General features: G+C 42.9%; 1 protein-coding gene and 1 pseudogene across 2 annotated transcripts; both read left to right on the top strand.

Annotated features, from left to right (window-relative positions):
• Positions 1-494: 494 nt before the first annotated feature.
• Positions 495-10270, top strand: LOC311145059 (uncharacterized protein). The gene is made up of 2 exons (XM_084181247.1): positions 495-743; positions 8956-10270. The coding sequence occupies exons 1-2, from the start codon at positions 548-550 to the stop codon at positions 10104-10106; spliced, it is 1347 nt and encodes a 448-aa protein (XP_084037373.1). The 5' UTR covers positions 495-547; the 3' UTR covers positions 10107-10270.
• Positions 10271-12163: 1893 nt separating this feature from the next.
• Positions 12164-14426, top strand: LOC311138538 (annotated as a pseudogene). Its single transcript has 2 exons — positions 12164-12206; positions 13407-14426. The product of its transcript is annotated as an uncharacterized misc_RNA (transcript).
• The last annotated feature ends 2500 nt before the right edge of the window (positions 14427-16926 follow it).

Raw genomic sequence — 16926 nt, 5'->3', positions numbered from 1 at the left:
TTAAAGGCAATGCTACCAAATACTAATTGAGTGTATGTAAACTTCTGACCCACTGGGAATGTGATGAAAGAAATACAAGCTGAAATAAATCATTCTCTCTACTATTATTCTGACATTTCACATTCTTAAAATAAAGTGGTGATCCTAACTGACCTAAGACAGGGAATTTTTACTAGGATTCAATGTCAGGAATTGTGAAAAACTGAGTTTAAATGTATTTGGCTAAGGTGTATGTAAACCTCCGACAGTATGAAAATGTATGCACTCACTAACTGTAAGTCGCTCTGGATAAGAGCGTCTGCTAAATGAAAAAAATGTAAAAATGTACATGTAAACTTCCGACATCAACTGTAAGTGGTATAGGTAGGCTGTGACCGGCCTCACACTCCAATACAGTAGGTGGCAGTGTATGCACCTTTCAGTTGGTTGCGAACAGCCAAACAAATGTAAAGAAGAAGAAGCACATCGTTTCCTGTTCCTCAAACACGGATCCGTAGTGACTGCAAAATAACAATACATTCTCTCATCTATCCCTTTCCTCCCCGAAATGTCTAAACTACAGCAGATCAATGTGTTTCTCAACGAAAAATTAACAGCAGTTCCTTTGGAGATATCCGTGTTAGTTAAAAAAACGATTGCAGAACACCAGGAAGAAATCTCCCGTTTGAAACAGGCGAATGCACGTTTACGAAGACTGCTGGATTTGGTTTTCAAACCAGAGATAAAGTTGCATAGATTAGCAGGTTTGTGACAACGTCTCTCTATTTGACATTCATTTTACATTGTAGCCTAGTTATAGTCATTTACATTTAAGGGGCTTTGAGTAGCACATAATTTCGCCTAGTCATATACAGTTGCGCCCAAATTACAATTCCGGCCGGCAGATGGCTCTACCTTTTACGTAGTTTGTCATTGCATCCAACTGGAATGTATGTCCGCCGGCGCCGGCTCGTATGTAAAACATCCCCCATTTACATTTAAGTCATTTAGCAGACGCTCTTATCCAGAGCGACTTACAGTTAGTGAGTACATACATTTTTCATACTGGAGGTTGCAAATTTAGGCTGCAAAGCGTCGATTTCCTGCTTAAATATCAACAAATGATTGGAACCCAGGAGCTAGTACTTGGTTAAACAGTTTTTGGCCAAGATAACGAGAAGTATCCAGTTTCAGATAATGCACGCTAAGGCCGCCCGGTCTGCGAACATCAACGTGCATGCTTCTAAGATTGAATGTGTGAGTGCAACCTGCAGATGTTTGTTGGTCGCGTGAGTCAGTAGCTTTGTTCTAGGGTGTCAAGTGTGCTATGCCAAAGATTATGGATATACTGACAAGATGCATGTCTCTCCGCCCTAACAATGGAAGTCGTCCACAAAGCGGTACAGCGGTCTGTCTCATTATTGTATTCCTTTTTGAGGAGGGTTGTTAACATCAACCGCCAGTATTCAATGGAGAGATATGCTATGCTACTAGCCTCAATGCATGAATATGCATAACCATCTCGAAAACAACTCAATGTGTTTTTTCTTTTAGTTGCCAGGATGTCACTTGTCCTACTTATATCAGTACATTCATAACAATTTAAGCATTACGAAACTATTATTTGATCAAATCAACCTCACTTAGCAACAAAGGGTGGTGCAATGCAAATAGTCTGGGTAGCCATTTGATTAGATGTTCAGGAGTCTAATGGCTTGGGGATAGAAGCTGTTTAGAAGCCTCTTGGACCTAGACTTGGCGCTCCGGTACCGCTTGCCGTGCGGTAGCAGAGAGAACAGTCTGACTAGGGTGGCTGGAGGCTTTGACCATTTTTAGGGCCTTCCTCTGACACCGCCTGCTATAGAGGTCCTGGGTGGCAGGAAGCTTGGCCCCAGTGATGTACTGGGCTGTACGCACTACCCTCTGTAGTGCCTTGCGGTCGGAGGCCGAGCAGTTGCCATACCAGGCAGTGATGCAACCAGACAGGATGCTCTCGATGGTGCAGCTGTAGAACCTTTTGAGGATCTGAGGACCCATGCCAAATCTTTTCAGTCTCCTGAGGGGGAATAGGTTTTGTCGTGCCCTCTTCACGACTGTCTTGGTGTGCATGGACCGTGTTAGTTTGTTGGTGATGTGGACACCAAGGAACTTGAAGCTCTCAACCTGCTCCACTACAGTCCCGCCGATGAGAATGGGGGCGTGCTCGGTCCTCTTATTTTTCCTGTAGTCCACAATCATCTCCTTTGTCTTGATCACGTTGAGGGAGAGATTGTTGTCCTGGCACCACCCAGCCAGGTCTCTGACTTAATGATGGTGTTGGAGTCGTGCCTGGCCATGCAGTCATGAGTGAACAGGGAGTACAGGAGGGGACTGAGCACGCACCCCTGAGGGGCCCTCGTGTTGAGGATCAGCGTGGCGGATGTGTTGTTACCTACCCTTACCACCTGGGGGGCGGCCCGTCAGGAAGTACAGGATCCAATTGCAGAGGGAGGTGTTTAGTCCCAGGATCCTTAGCTTGGTGATGAGCTTTGTGGGCACTATGGTGTTGAATGCTGAGCCGTAGTCAACGAACACCATTCTCACATAGGTGTTCCTTTTGTCCAGGTGGGAAAGGGCAGTGTGGAGTGCAATAGATATTGCATCATCTGTGGATCTGTTGGGGCAGTCACTGGGCAGCTTGCGGCTGTGCTTCCCTTTGTAGTCCGTAATAGTTTGCAAGCCCTGCCACATCCGACGAGCGTCGCAGCCGGTGTAGTACAATTCGATCTTAGTCCTGTATTGACGCTTTGCCTGTTTGATGGTTCGTCGGAGGGCATAGCAGGATTTCTTATAAGATTCCGGGTTAGTGTCCCACTCCTTGAAAGCGGCAGCTCTACCCTTTAGCTCAGTGCGGATGTTGCCTGTAATCCATAGCTTCTGGTTGGGGTATGTACGTACAGTCACTGTGGGGACGACGTCATCGATGCACTTATTGATGAAGCCAGTGACTGATGTGGTGTACTCCTCAATGTCATCGGAAGAATCCCGGAACATATTCCAGTCTGTGCTAGCATAACAGTCCTGTAGCTTAGCATCTGCTTCATCTGACCACTTTTTTATTGACCAAGTCACTGGTGCTTCCTGCTTTAGTTTTAGCTTGTAAGCAGGAATCAGGAGGATAGAATTATGGTCAGATTGCCAAATGGAGGGCGAGGGAGAGCTTTGTATGTGGAGTAAAGGTGTCTAGAGTTTTCTTCCCCTCTGGTTGCACATTTAACATGCTGGTAGAAATTAGGTAAAATGGATTTAAGTTTCCCTGCATTAGTCCCGGCCACTAGGAGCACCGCCTCTGGATGAGCGTTTTCCTGTTTGCTTATGGCCGAATACAGCTCATTGAGTGCGGTCTTAGTACCTGTATCGGTTTGTGGTGGTAAATAGACAGCTACGAAGAATATGGATGAAAACTCTCTTAGAGATAGAGTGATACTCTATCTCAGGCGAGCAAAACCTCAAGACTTCCTTAGATATTGTGCACCAGCTATTGTTTACAAATATACATAGACCGCCACCCCTTGTCTTACTAGAGGCTGCTGTTCTATCCTGCCGATACAGTGTATAACCCGCCAGCTGTATGTTATTCATGTCGTCGTTCAGCCACGACTCGGTGAAACATAAGATATTACAGTTTTTAATGTCCGGTTGGTAGGATATATGTGCTTTTAGTTCGTCCACTTTATTATCCAGCGATTGTACGTTGGCCAATAGTACCGATGGCAAAGGCAGATTAACTACTCGTCGTCGGCTCCTTTTCAGGCACCCCGATCTCGTTCCGCGATATCTCCGTCTCTTTCTCCTGCGAATGACGGGGATGAGGGCCCTGTCGGGTGTCTGGAGCAAATCCCTCTCGTCTGCATATTTCCGTTAGGGAACGCCTACTCTGAAGTGCGGGTGTGCAATAACTCAATTCGCCTTTGCACTCCTAAACAAAGTGAGTTTTAAATACTTTTGCAAAGGGTAAAGTCTACAAACTGTATTGAGATAAAATGTTTCATAGATGAGAAAATTTGCAGAATGTCGCACAAAATCCATTTAGTTCCATCTTCTCCCACTGCCCACCAGTGGGCTTCCTCTCACTACCATATTTGGTAGTGAGTGGAAACGCCAAGTGGATGATTCACATTATACATCCAGTGAAATATCTGTATCATTGTTCTATCTGTGGCTAGAGTACACGCTAGATAGCTTGTACACAAAGAGAATGATAGAGGCCTCTAGTGACCAAAAGGCCGAATTAGCATGGGCAGCGCAATTGAGGGCTTCCACCATTTTAATGTAGTCAACTGGGTGGGACTTCCAACTTCATTGGCTGATCCCTCCTGGTGACCCGGTTGGAGTCATGTCCAACCGGGTCATCAGGAGGGATCAGCCAATCATGAAGAAGAAAATGTACTACTACAAAATGGAGATTGCCTCAATGGCACTGCCCATGCTGTCACAGACACTATAATGGCACATACCGTAAAACTTCAATTAAACGCTGTCCCTTTTAATAGCCGGGCAATGGCACACATTTCAACAAATAAACGCCTGTTTCAAATAAACGCCTAGTCTAAATGAATTGTTTATGGGGTTACCATTAATTGTTTGAGGATTAATGTTTGATTTGTTACATTGAATAATTCAGAAATGACTCGAAAAATGATGGCTATCGTTCCGTTTTTATTACCAGTAAGAAACTGCAAGCCATTGGCTGCTAACAGCTGAGAACTGCCAGCTAACTGGCACAAAAACAGTCTACAACTTCGGGAGAACAGACCCCCAGAAATCGTCTGATGAAAGTAATAATTGCCGAAAATGCACAGTAAGAGGAGAATAATTATTCTGTCAAGGAAAAGTTTTTTTGTTGTTGTTTTTTAAATAGAGGCATACTAAGGAAAACACATTAGTGCAGGAAATGAAGAAATTGATTAAAATGCTGGAAGTTAATGCAGGAATTAAACAATTCACTATGCAAATGAGCAAATGCTGTGTGCATTAAGGAAATAGACTCCTGGCTCAAATAGAAGCCTGTCTCTAATAAGCGCCTGTTGTGTTCAGTGATTTAAGCAAATAAACACCTGGGCTATTAATTTTTACGGTATACAAAGATGAGTCTATCTATGGCTAGTACACACTAGCTATAGTACACATCAGCTGTAGAACACGCTAGCTAGTACACACCCTTGCCTTGCGGTAACACAGAGTTTCTAATCCCAGAGGCGCAACATCGCGAGACTTCTGGGAACGCTTGCGAAGCAGACCAAGCAGATTAGGCTGGGGTTTGGGGTTTGAGAAGTCAATGACCGAAGTGAAAAATTATTATTTAGTTGTTAATTTTCTCTAAATCTAACCTAGATTCGAGCCAATGTCTTAAGTAGTTGAACATGTTATTACTACAACCTTGTGTAAGTGACAAACTGACAACTTTATATCGAAGGAGTTCCTTTGATTTGATGGCCTGCACATGCGAGACGACCGTTAGACTCGATGACGTGTTTCTGTGCATGAGCTTAGCTAGCCAACGTCGCCATGACATTTCCTACAAGCGTGATCGGGGATTTCTATTGTAGAAGCAGCTTCTGCCTATCTTCATACCTTACCGTCTTTGGCGGTAACACACCATCCTCTCTGGCACCATTCGACCTGTCTGAGCTCGTATGCCTCAGAGCGTCTATCCTGAGAAGATATTTGCTGTAGCCAGACAATATTGACGATAACTGCAGACAAATGCTTCTCATAACCATCAATGAGCTTGCAATGTCCCAGTCTTCAAAAGCAAACTGCTCTAATTCTTTCATGTTTGAGGGGGTGCCCTACAACAACTGCTGTTTGTGGAGTGTACAAAACATTAGGAACACCTTTCCATGACAGACTGACCAGGTGAATCCAGGTGAAAGCTATGATCTCTTATTGATGTCACTTGTTAAATCTACTTCAATCAGTGTAGATGAAGGGGAGGAGACACGCTAAAACATTTTTTTAAGCCTTGAGACAATTGTGAATGTTTGCCATTTAGAGGGTGAATGGGCAAGACAAAAAATTTAAGTGCTTTTGAATGGGGAATGGTAGTAGGTGCCAGGCACACTGGTTTGAGTGTATAATGAACTGAAACGCTGCTGGGGTTTTCACGCGCAACAGTTTCCCGTGTGTATCAAGAATGGTCCACCACCCAAAGGACATCAAGCCAACTTAACAACTGTGGGAAGCATTGGAGTCAACATGGGCCAGCATCCCTGTCCATGCCCCGATGAATTGAGGCTGTCCTGAGGGCAAAAGGGGGTGCAACTCAATATTAGGAACACCTTCCTTTGTGTATTTGGCTGCAGCTGTAGCAACTGACTAGAATAAAATATGTGATGTTAGCTCTGCTAGCTAGCCAAGTATCATTATCTGCTCAATAATATTGCAATTACAATATATAATTTTGCCAGAAATACTGTCAGGAAATGTGGCTTTAGGGTCGTTCCGTTTGATTTCAATCACTTTTTGACCGCACACCTTTTGATTTGAACAAAACTTTCCATACATATTTGCCCATGGTAGGAGTGGTCAGAAAATTACTTTTTGTACCTGAATGCCAAAACATTTAGGAGATAGAGGTGCTCAAAGTTGACCTCAAAGTTGAACGGAACAACCCTATAGAAAATGTAGGCCTACTTCAAAAAAGAAGACTGAGTTAATTTGTCAATCATTTTCTATATTTTAGGCCATTTTGTCTTAAATTTGAATTAGTATTTTACTGTTGCAGCACAAATGTTGATAGCATACTGTACACTGTGTGCAGAATTACAGTTTCAGGGTATACCATTGTACAGTGCCTTCGGAAAGTATTCAGACCCCTTGACTTTTCCACATTTAGTTACGTTACAGCCTTATTGTAAAATGTATGTAAAAATAATTTTTTCAGGAATCTACACACAATACCCCATAATGACAAAGCAAAAACAGGTTTTGAGAAATATTTGCAAATGTATTACAAATAAAAAAGAAATACCTTATTTACATAAGTATTCAGACCAGGTGCATCCCTTTGCTATGAGACTAGAAATTGAGCTCAGGTGCATCCTGTTTTCATTGATCATCCTTGAGATGTTTCTACAACTTGATTGGAGCCCACCTGTGGTAAATTCAATTGATTGGACATGATTTGGAAAGGCACAGACCTGCCTATATAAGGTCCACAGTTGACAGTGCATGTCAGAGCAAAAACCAAGCCATGAGGTCGAAATAATTGTCTGTAGAGCTCAGAGACAGGATTGTGTCCAGGCACAGACCTGGGGAAGGGTACCAAAATATTTCTGCAGCATTGAAGGTCCCCAAGAACACAGTGGCCTCCATCATTCTTAAATGGAAGAAGTTTGGAACCACCGCAACTCTTCCTAGAGCTGGCCGCCCGGCCAAACTGAGCAATCGGGGGAGAAGGACCTTGGTCAGGGAGGTGACCAAGAATCCGATGGTCACTCTGACAGAGCTCTACAGTTCCTCTGTGGAGATGGGTGAACCTTCCAGAAGGACAGCCATCTCTGCAGCACTCCACCAATCAGGCCTTTATGGTAGAGTGGCCAGACAGAAGCCACTCCTCAGTAAAAGGCACACGACAGCCCGCTTGGAGTTTGCCAAAAGGCACCTAAAGACTCTCAGACCATGAGAAACAAGATTCTCTGGTCTGATGAAACCAAGATTGAACTCTTTGGCCTGAATGCCAAGCGTCACATTTGGAGGAAACCTGGCACCATCCCTACGGTGAAGCATGGTGGTGGCAGCATCATGCTTTGGGGATCTTTTTCATTGGCAGGGACTGGGAGACTAGTCAGGATCGAGGCAAAGATTACCTGAGCAAGGTACAGAGAGATCCTTGATGAAAACCTGCTCCAGAGCACTCAAGACCTCAGACTGGGGCGAAGGTTCACCTTCCAACAGGACAATGACCCTAAGCACACAGCCAAGACAACACAGGAGTGGCTTTGGGACAAGTATCTGAATGTCCTTGAGTGGCCCAGCCAGAGCCCGGACTTGAACCCGATCGAACTTCTCTGGAGAGACCTGAAAATAGCTGTGCAGCAACGCTCCCCATCCAACCTGACAGAGCTTGAGAGGATCTGCAGAGAAGAATGGGAGAAACTCCCCAAATACAGGTGTGCCAAGCTTGTAGCGTCATACTCAAGAAGACTCGAGGCTGTAATCGCTGCCAAAGGCGCTTCAACAAAGTACTGAGAGTATATAAATGTGATATTTCAGTTTTATTAAAAAAATATATATTAGCAAACATTTATGAAAACCTGTTTTTGCTTTTTCATTATGGGGTATTGTGTGTAGATTGATGACGAAAGTAAACAATTTAATCAATTTTAGAATAAGGCTGTAACGTAACAAAATGTGGAAAAAGTCAAGGGGTCTGAATACTTTCCGAAGGCATCTTTCATTCAAATTAATTAACGCTGAAATGACTATATCATACATGTTTAGCCAGCCTGGTCTCAGAGCATTTCATATTATTCTTTACGTTAATCAGAGATACTTCATTTAGTATGATATGGTATGGTAAGTTTTAATTTGTGAATGTCCCCGTCCACCATCCATGTTAAGAATGAGCAAAACATACAATATGTGACACATTTACAAAACGTATCATGTTACGGATTACAATTTGTTGTGGCTAATGTTAGCTAGGTGGCTAACACTAGCGAGCTGGCTAACGTTAGCTAGGCTAGTTGTTACGGTTTGGTGTTAGGGAAGGGGTTAGCTAACATGCTAAGTAGCTAAAAAGTAGTAAGTAGTTGAAAAGTTGCTAATTAGCTAAAATGCTAAAGTTATCTGTGATGAGCTTCAAACCTTTGGGTTATTTTGTTTTTTGCCTTAAGGAACATTCTGTCTTATGTAACCATACCAAACGTCCCGGATTTACATTTACTATGTTACGTCTTTTCATCAAATGTCATCCTTTCTCCTTACCCCCAGACCTCCAGCAGCTCACTCTCACTGAAGAGGAGGTTAACCCTGAGCAGAAGCACTGTGAGCAGGAATGGAGCGCCAGTCTGGGGCCTCCGGAGTCTGATGCCGAAGAGTCTATATGGAACTCTATCAACATCTTAACTGTAGAGAACCGGACAGAATCTGATGGCGAGAGCTACGGCGAGTCCGAATCAACCAGTGACTATGAGCCCCCCTCTGACAGTGACAACAGCGAAGGTGATAATGTTAAAGTAAATCTGGAGAATAGAATACGATTGTCAGGGTTAAAGCCTCTTAAATCAAAGAGAGGAAGAGGACGGCCAAGGAAAGAAACCAGGGCGTTGCCTGATCTAAAATGTGATGTATGCATAAAATGTTTTGAGACAGCAAGTGGTCTGAGAAGGCATCTGCAAAATTGGCACAGTGAAGAGAGACCAATAGGACTACTAAGGAAAGAAACCAGTGAGTTGTTGGATCTGAAATGTAACGTTTGCGGAAAATGCTTGGCGACGGCACGTAGTCTGAAAAGGCATCGGCAACTCCGGCACAGTGAAGAGAGACCATACATGTGCGACACATGTGGACAATGTTTTGCCTTGAACCGCTACCTGATCCGGCACATGAAGATTCACGCAGATGAGAGACAACATTGCTGCACCAAATGTGGCAAACGTTTCTTTCACAAGGAAAGTCTGAAAAATCATATGGTTAATATTCATACAGGGCTGGTTTTTAAATGTGATTTGTGTGGAAAATGCTTGTCAACAAAAGGTCGTCTGAAACTGCATCGGCAAAATCACACTGGGGAGAAATCCCATCCGTGCAAAGAATGTGACAAAGCCTTCGACTGTGAGTCTGGCTTGATAAAGCATATGAGGACTCACACTGGGGAGAAACCATTTCAGTGCAAAGAATGTGGCAAATGCTTCGGCGAGAAGGGAAGCCTGACAAAGCATATGATGACTCACACACAGGAGAAACCACATCGCTGCAACGAATGTGGCAGATGCTTCAATCTAAAGGGAAACCTGACAGTGCATATGAGGACACATACGGGGGAGGGAGTTCAATGTCATTTGTGTGGAACTTACTTGAAGTTAGCATCAAGTCTGAAGAGACATCTCCAAACTCACAGAAGAAATATTGACAAAGACTAAGAACACGTAACAATGCAATTTGTTAAATGTGTTAGATGGAAGGTAGAAGAGACCGTATCAAGAAGACAGCCCTCAGATCACTGCTCTTGGTTAATGGTACAGTTTGCTATCTGGGAATCTGTTCAATGGTCATTCTAAGAGAGTTTGTCAGATGTCACGGAGCTGGGTCAGTCCGTGCCTGTGTTCTGACTTGTCAAATAAAATAGCCAGACATTGAAACGGTTTAGGCCCATTGGCTTATGAAATGAATTTATTAAATGTTATATGTGTGTTGTGAGGTCCCTCTGTACCGCTAATGTTGATCTATAAAGAAACGCATGTATGTTTGTCAGATGCCGACATTCAATTGGTTTTGGGCACGCCAAACCTTTGCTTGAAGCTCCGCTAATTTACTCTGTGAAATCATGCTTTTGCTTATTCATTTTACCATTCAAGTGCACATGTTTTGGTTATGTTAAAGGTAGGAATTTTTTGCAAACTTACCTGGTAAGGGTAATTTGAAAGGATAATTGTTTGTTCCACTCTGTAATGCTCCCAGCCTGGTCTCATAGACTAGATGTAGCATCGTAAACGTAACCCTTTAACCTAACTCCTAACCCAGCTAACAGCCAGCCTGCTAGCTAACATTAGCGTTAGCCACCTAGTTGTCTAGCTAATATTAGCCGCCTAGCTAAAGTTAGCCACACCAAATTGGAATTTGTAACATATACGTTTTGCAAATTCGTAACATACCATACGAAATGTATGATGGACATCCACAAATTAATACATACCATACGAAACATAACATATCATACTAAATGGAGTGTCGCGGATTTAGGTACAGAATACCTCGACTAACCTGTACCCCCGCACATTGACTCGGTACCGGTACCCTCTGTATATACCTTCATTGTTATTTTATTGTGTTACTTTTTTGTATTTTTCATTTTTTACTTTAGTTTATTTAGTAAATATTTTCTTAACTCTATTTTTTAAACTGCATTGTTGGTTAAGGGGTTGTAAGTAAGCATTTCACGGTATTCGGTGCATGTGACAAATACAATTTGATTTGATTTAGAGTAATACAAAATGCTCTGAGACCAGGTTGATGCTCCTCTGCATCTGGAGGTGTGTCCAACAGAGCTGTGTTCAGGAGCGCTACTTATCCTGTGCTACTGGGCTCTATAATGTGGTTGAATCCCGGGGGGGGGGGGGGTGTTACCCAAAGCTATTATATGCTTTATGCAAATACTGTTATTTAAGTGTGTGTATTTATGAATTGTCAATGTGATTACCTTTTTATGGTTATTGATCATTTCATTAATGTATTTTGACCATTTAGTTGTGATCGGTCAAAAGTGGTACATTCCAAGGTGAGGCCTAAGGGACTTGTATTTAAACCCTGCCATTTCATTGTTGGCCAGACAGAGACAGGGGTAAGGTGCCATGCTGGTCGTAGGGGACACACTCTTTTCACGGCACTTTGATACAAAGTGATTTTCATGGCAGGTTAGGAGAGCACTTTCGCTAACCCTAACCCTTTTCTTAACCTCAATCTCAATCTTATCCAGAGTGACTTACAAATTGGTGCATTCACCTTATGATAGCCAGTGGGACAACCACTTTACAAATGTTATTATTGTTATTTATTTTTTATTGTGCTTTTTTATTTATTTTGTATTATTATTTTATATATTTTGTGGGGGGGGGGGGTAGAAGGATTACTTTTATACTATCCCAGGTATTCCTTAAAGAGGTAGGGTTTCAAGTGTCTCCGGAAGGTGGTCAGTTACTCCGCTGTCCTGGTGTCGTGAGGGAGCTTGTTCCACCATTGGTGTGCCAGAGCAGCGAACAGTTTTGACTGGGCTGAGCGGGAACTGTGCATCCGCAGAGGTAGGGGGACCAGCAGGCCAGAGGTGGAAGAACATAATGTCCTCGTTTGGGTGTAGGGACTGATCAGAGCCTGAAGGTAAGGAGGTGCCGTTCCCCTCACAGCTCCATAGGCATCTCCTAACCTGCTACGTTAAGTCTCCTAACCTGCTGCGTAAGTTCTCCTAACCTGCTACGGAAAAGTCATGTCGGTATCGAAGTGCTGTGAAAAGAGTGTTTCCCGCTGGCGTACACTATATTTTCAGGCATGATGGAGGCCTGGTTTATTTTGAGCTCTCTACTTATTTGATTTACCCCCACTTTGTTTCCTCGTCCTGTTTGTTATTTTCCGTTGTACATGTGTACAGTTTGCCAACTACTCTACGTCACTGTAAATAAACATCCGCCCCTGGACATTGCACTGCTACTTCTTGTCTGCCTCCTCACTGAAACCTCCACCTATAGGGGAGCCTCCGTTACATCAGACATGTTCAGAACTCTATCAGTATAAACCAAGTTTTGTAGATCTAGCTCTATGCCTTCACCCCAAATGAATGGAAAAGATAACAATCAAATCAAACCAGGGAAACCAGGAAATTATGGTGCTGATCTTTTCCATTCATTTGGGATTGAGGTATATAGTTGGATCTACACAGCAGATTGCCTGAGATGTTGACATATCTCAACATTAGTCTACTTTTGAGTTCAGTGAAATGTAACTTTAATTTCTAAGAAATATAATTTGTTATGATTGAGTGACACAGGACAGCTAGGCTACTGACATATGTCTGTTCACAAAGCTCTAATGGTGATGTTGCTATTTAAGGATTATCAGGTTGAAAACATGTTTTACGTGGTTACTTTTGGGGAATAACTTTAATTTGTATCCACTGTAGCTTTTGAATCACTGCAGAGTTGTTTCCTGTTTCAGTCACCTCTGGTCACGTTAGCGTGGGTAAAATACAAAAAACACCCTAAAGATTGACAAAGAGTGCATCCCACAATGCAGGCGATGTTCAGTAAAATATCTATATAATATGTTCTTACGGGCGGCGGTCCTTACCTGTGAGTGTTCTGCTCGAACGACTCGAGTGTGACATGTAATCCAGCACGCAAACAGAACTAGTGGGAGTTGTAGTTCACATTATACTTTTTTTAACTTTCTGAGATGTCTTACTTCTTGAGCATTAAATATTTTTATAACAGGCATCGACTATAAATTAATCCACAAATCCAAATATTATTTTAGATATAGGCCTATCTTAAATGACTGCGTTTTTCATGAATTGGATTATACCATTTTGAATCCCATTGAAAACAATATGGGGCTGGATACCATAAATGAAAGCAGAAAAGGTGGTCACTGTCCCACCGTTTTAGTTACTAGCACTATTTGTCTCTTCATCGTTGAAGTTTTCATAAAATGTCTTCCTTTCTCCTTACCCCCAGACCTCCAGCAGCTCACTCTCACTGAAGAGGAGGTTAACCCTGAGCAGCAGCACTGTGAGCAGGAATGGAGCGCCTGTCTGGGGCCGCAGGAGTCTGATGCCGAAGAGTCTATATGGAACTCTATCAACATCATAACTGTAGAGAACCGGACAGAATCTGATGGCGAGAGCTACGGCGAGTCCGAATCAACCAGTGACTATGAGCCCCCCTCTGACAGTGACAACAGTGAAAGTGATAATGTAATAGTAAATCTGGAGAATAGAATACGATTGTCAGGGTTAAAGCCTCTTAAATCAAAGAGAGGAAAAGGACGGCCAATGAAAGAATCCAGGGAGTTGCCTGATCTGAAATGTGATGTTTGCGGAAAATGCTTTGTGACAAGAGGTGGTCTACGAATGCATGGGAAAAATAGGCACAGTGAAGAGAGACCATACATGTGTGACATATGTGGACAAGGTTTTGTCCTGAACTGCTACCTGATCCGGCACATGAAGACTCACACGGAGGAGGGACAACATTGCTGTACCGTATGTGGCAAATGTTTCAATCACAAGAATAACCTGAAAAATCATATGGGTACTCATACAGGGCCGGCTTTTAAATGTGATTTGTGTGGAAAATGCTTGACAACAAAAGGAAGTCTGAAACAGCATCAACAAAATCACACTGGGGAGAAATCGTATCCGTGTAAAGAATGTGACAAATCCTTCAGCATTAAGGGAAGCTTGATATTGCATATGAGGACTCATACAGGGGAGAAACCATTTCGATGCAAAGAATGTGGCAAATGCTTCAGCGACAAGGGAACCCTTACAAAGCATATGATGACTCACACAGAGGAGAAACCACATCGTTGCAACGAATGTGGCAAATGCTTCAGTCTAAAGGGAAACCTGACAGTGCATATGAAGGTTCATACAGGGGAGGGAGTTCAATGTCATTTGTGTGGAACTCACTTGAAGTTAGCATCAAGTCTGAAGAGACATCTGCGAACTCACAAAATAAATACACAATGACTAAGAACATGTAACAATGCCCTTTGTGTAAAATGTGTTAGATGGAAGAGACTATTAAGAGGACATCCCACTGGGCACATACATCAGTTTGTCTAGTTTTGATTTAAATTAGGTTGAGTTGTTAACTAACATGTAGGGCTTCTGTAAATTCAACGTGAAATCAACAAAACATTTCACCATTGGATTTAGGTTAAAAGTTGGGTGAGAAAAAAATTAATAATCTCCCCAATTTTGTGATATCCAATTATGATCTTGTCTCATGCGTCCCCCAAAACGCCAAACCGTGCTTCTTAAAACCCGCCCGCTTAACCCGGAAGCACCAATGTGTCAGAGGAAATACCATTCAACTGACAACCGAAGTCAGCCTGCAGGCGCCCAGCCCGCCACAAGAACGCAATGAGCCAAGTAAAGCCCCCCCTGGCCAAACCCTCCCCTAACCAGGATGAAGCTGGGCCAATTGTGCGCTGCCCTATGGGACTCCCGGTCACGGCCGGTTGTGACACAGCCTGGGATCGAACCTGGGTCTGTAGTGACGCCTCAAGCACTGCGATGCAGTGCCTTAGACCGCTGAGCCACAGTAGTGACCCGGTAAAGTTGATTCCACCTGTTTTTGCCCAATGGGATGCCACTACAACTTTACCGGGTCACTACTGGGACAAGCCAATTTGCTTACTCTAAGTACTTTAAACAGTGCATAAACATTTAAATATAAGCAAAAACATGTATGAGGTGTAACTATTTGTAATTTTAAAGTGTTTTTTATGGTTGCAAAGGTGAGGAACGCAAATGCCACAGCAATTTATGAACGACCCAATTTATGAATTAATTGTGAGCTAAGCACAACTAATTTACGCTGTCATAATCCAAAATTATAACTCTGATTTTATTACTCCACAGTATACAAACAACAAGAATTACCTTTCCTGTCCATGTATATCATATCATATACACATTTCCAAATGGATCTTGCGTCATACAGTGGGGAAAAAAAGTATTTAGTCAGCCACCAATTGTGCAAGTTCTCCTACTTAAAAAGATGAGAGAGGCCTGTAATTTTCATCATAGGTACACGTCAACTATGACAGACACATTGAGGGAAAAAAATCCAGAAAATCACATTGTAGGATTTTTTATGAATTTATTTGCAAATTATGGTGGAAAATAAGTATTTGGTCACCTACAAACAAGCAAGATTTCTGGCTCTCACAGACCTGTAACTTCTTCTTTAAGAGGCTCCTCTGTCCTCCACTCGTTACCTGTATTAATGGCACCTGTTTGAACTTGTTATCAGTATAAAAGACACCTGTCCACAACCTCAAACAGTCACACTCCAAACTCCACTATGGCCAAGACCAAAGAGCTGTCAAAGGACACCAGAAACAAAATTGTAGACCTGCACCAGGCTGGGAAGACTGAATCTGCAATAGGTAAGCAGCTTGGTTTGAAGAAATCAACTGTGGGAGAAATTATTAGGAAATGGAAGACATACAAGACCACTGATAATCTCCCTTGATCTGGGGCTCCACGCAAGATCTCACCCCGTGGGGTCAAAATGATCACAAGAACGATGAGCAAAAATCCCAGAACCACACGGGGGGACCTAGTGAATAACCTGCAGAGAGCTGGGACCAAAGTAACAAAGCCTACCATCAGTAACACACTACGCCGCCAGGGACTCAAATCCTGCAGTGCCAGACGTGTCCAGGCCCGTCTGAAGTTTGCTAGAGTGCATTTGGATGATCCAGAAGAGGATTGGGAGAATGTCATATGGTCAGATGAAACCAAAATAGAACTTTTTGGTAAAAACTCAACTCGTCGTGTTTGGAGGACAAAGAATGCTGAGTTGCATCCAAAGAACACCATACCTACTGTGAAGCATGGGGGTGGAAACATCATGCTTTGGGGCTGTTTTTCTGCAAAGGGACCAGGACGACTGATCCGTGTAAAGGAAAGAATGAATGGGGCCATGTATCGTGAGATTTTGAGTGAAAACCTCCTTCCATCAGCAAGGGCATTGAAGATGAAACGTGGCTGGGTCTTTCAGCATGACAATGATCCCAAACACACCGCCCGGGCAACGAAGGAGTGGCTTCGTAAGAAGCATTTCAAGGTCCTGGAGTGGCCTAGCCAGTCTCCAGATCTCAACCCCATAGAAAATCTTTGGAGGGAGTTGAAAGTCTGTGTTGCCCAGCGACAGCCCCAAAACATCACTGCTCTAGAGGAGATCTGCATGGAGGAATGGGCCAAAATACCAGCAACAGTGTGTGAAAACCTTGTGAAGACTTACAGAAAACGTTTGACCTGTGTCATTGCCAACAAAGGGTATATAACAAAGTATTGAGAAACTTTTGTTATTGACCAAATACTTATTTTCCACCATAATTTGCAAATAAATTCATTAAAAATCCTACAATGTGATTTTCTGGATTTTTTTCTTCTCATTTTGTCTGTCATAGTTGACGTGTACCTATGATGAAAATTACAGGCCTCTCTCATCTTTTTAA

This window comes from Coregonus lavaretus (genome assembly GCF_964263955.1).
Source record: "Coregonus lavaretus genome assembly, chromosome: 2".
In the NCBI taxonomy this organism is placed as follows: Eukaryota; Metazoa; Chordata; class Actinopteri; order Salmoniformes; family Salmonidae; genus Coregonus; species Coregonus lavaretus.
This window is presented reverse-complemented; position numbering and strand designations above follow the sequence as displayed.

Excerpts from the sequence above, each read along its gene's own strand:
- LOC311145059 (XM_084181247.1), top strand. The coding sequence starts at position 548 with ATGTCTAAACTACAGCAGATCAATGTGTTTCTCAACGAAAAATTAACA. Across the intron at positions 744-8,955 it reads AAAGTTGCATAGATTAGCAG|ACCTCCAGCAGCTCACTCTC; the intron begins GTTTGTGACAAC and ends CCTTACCCCCAG.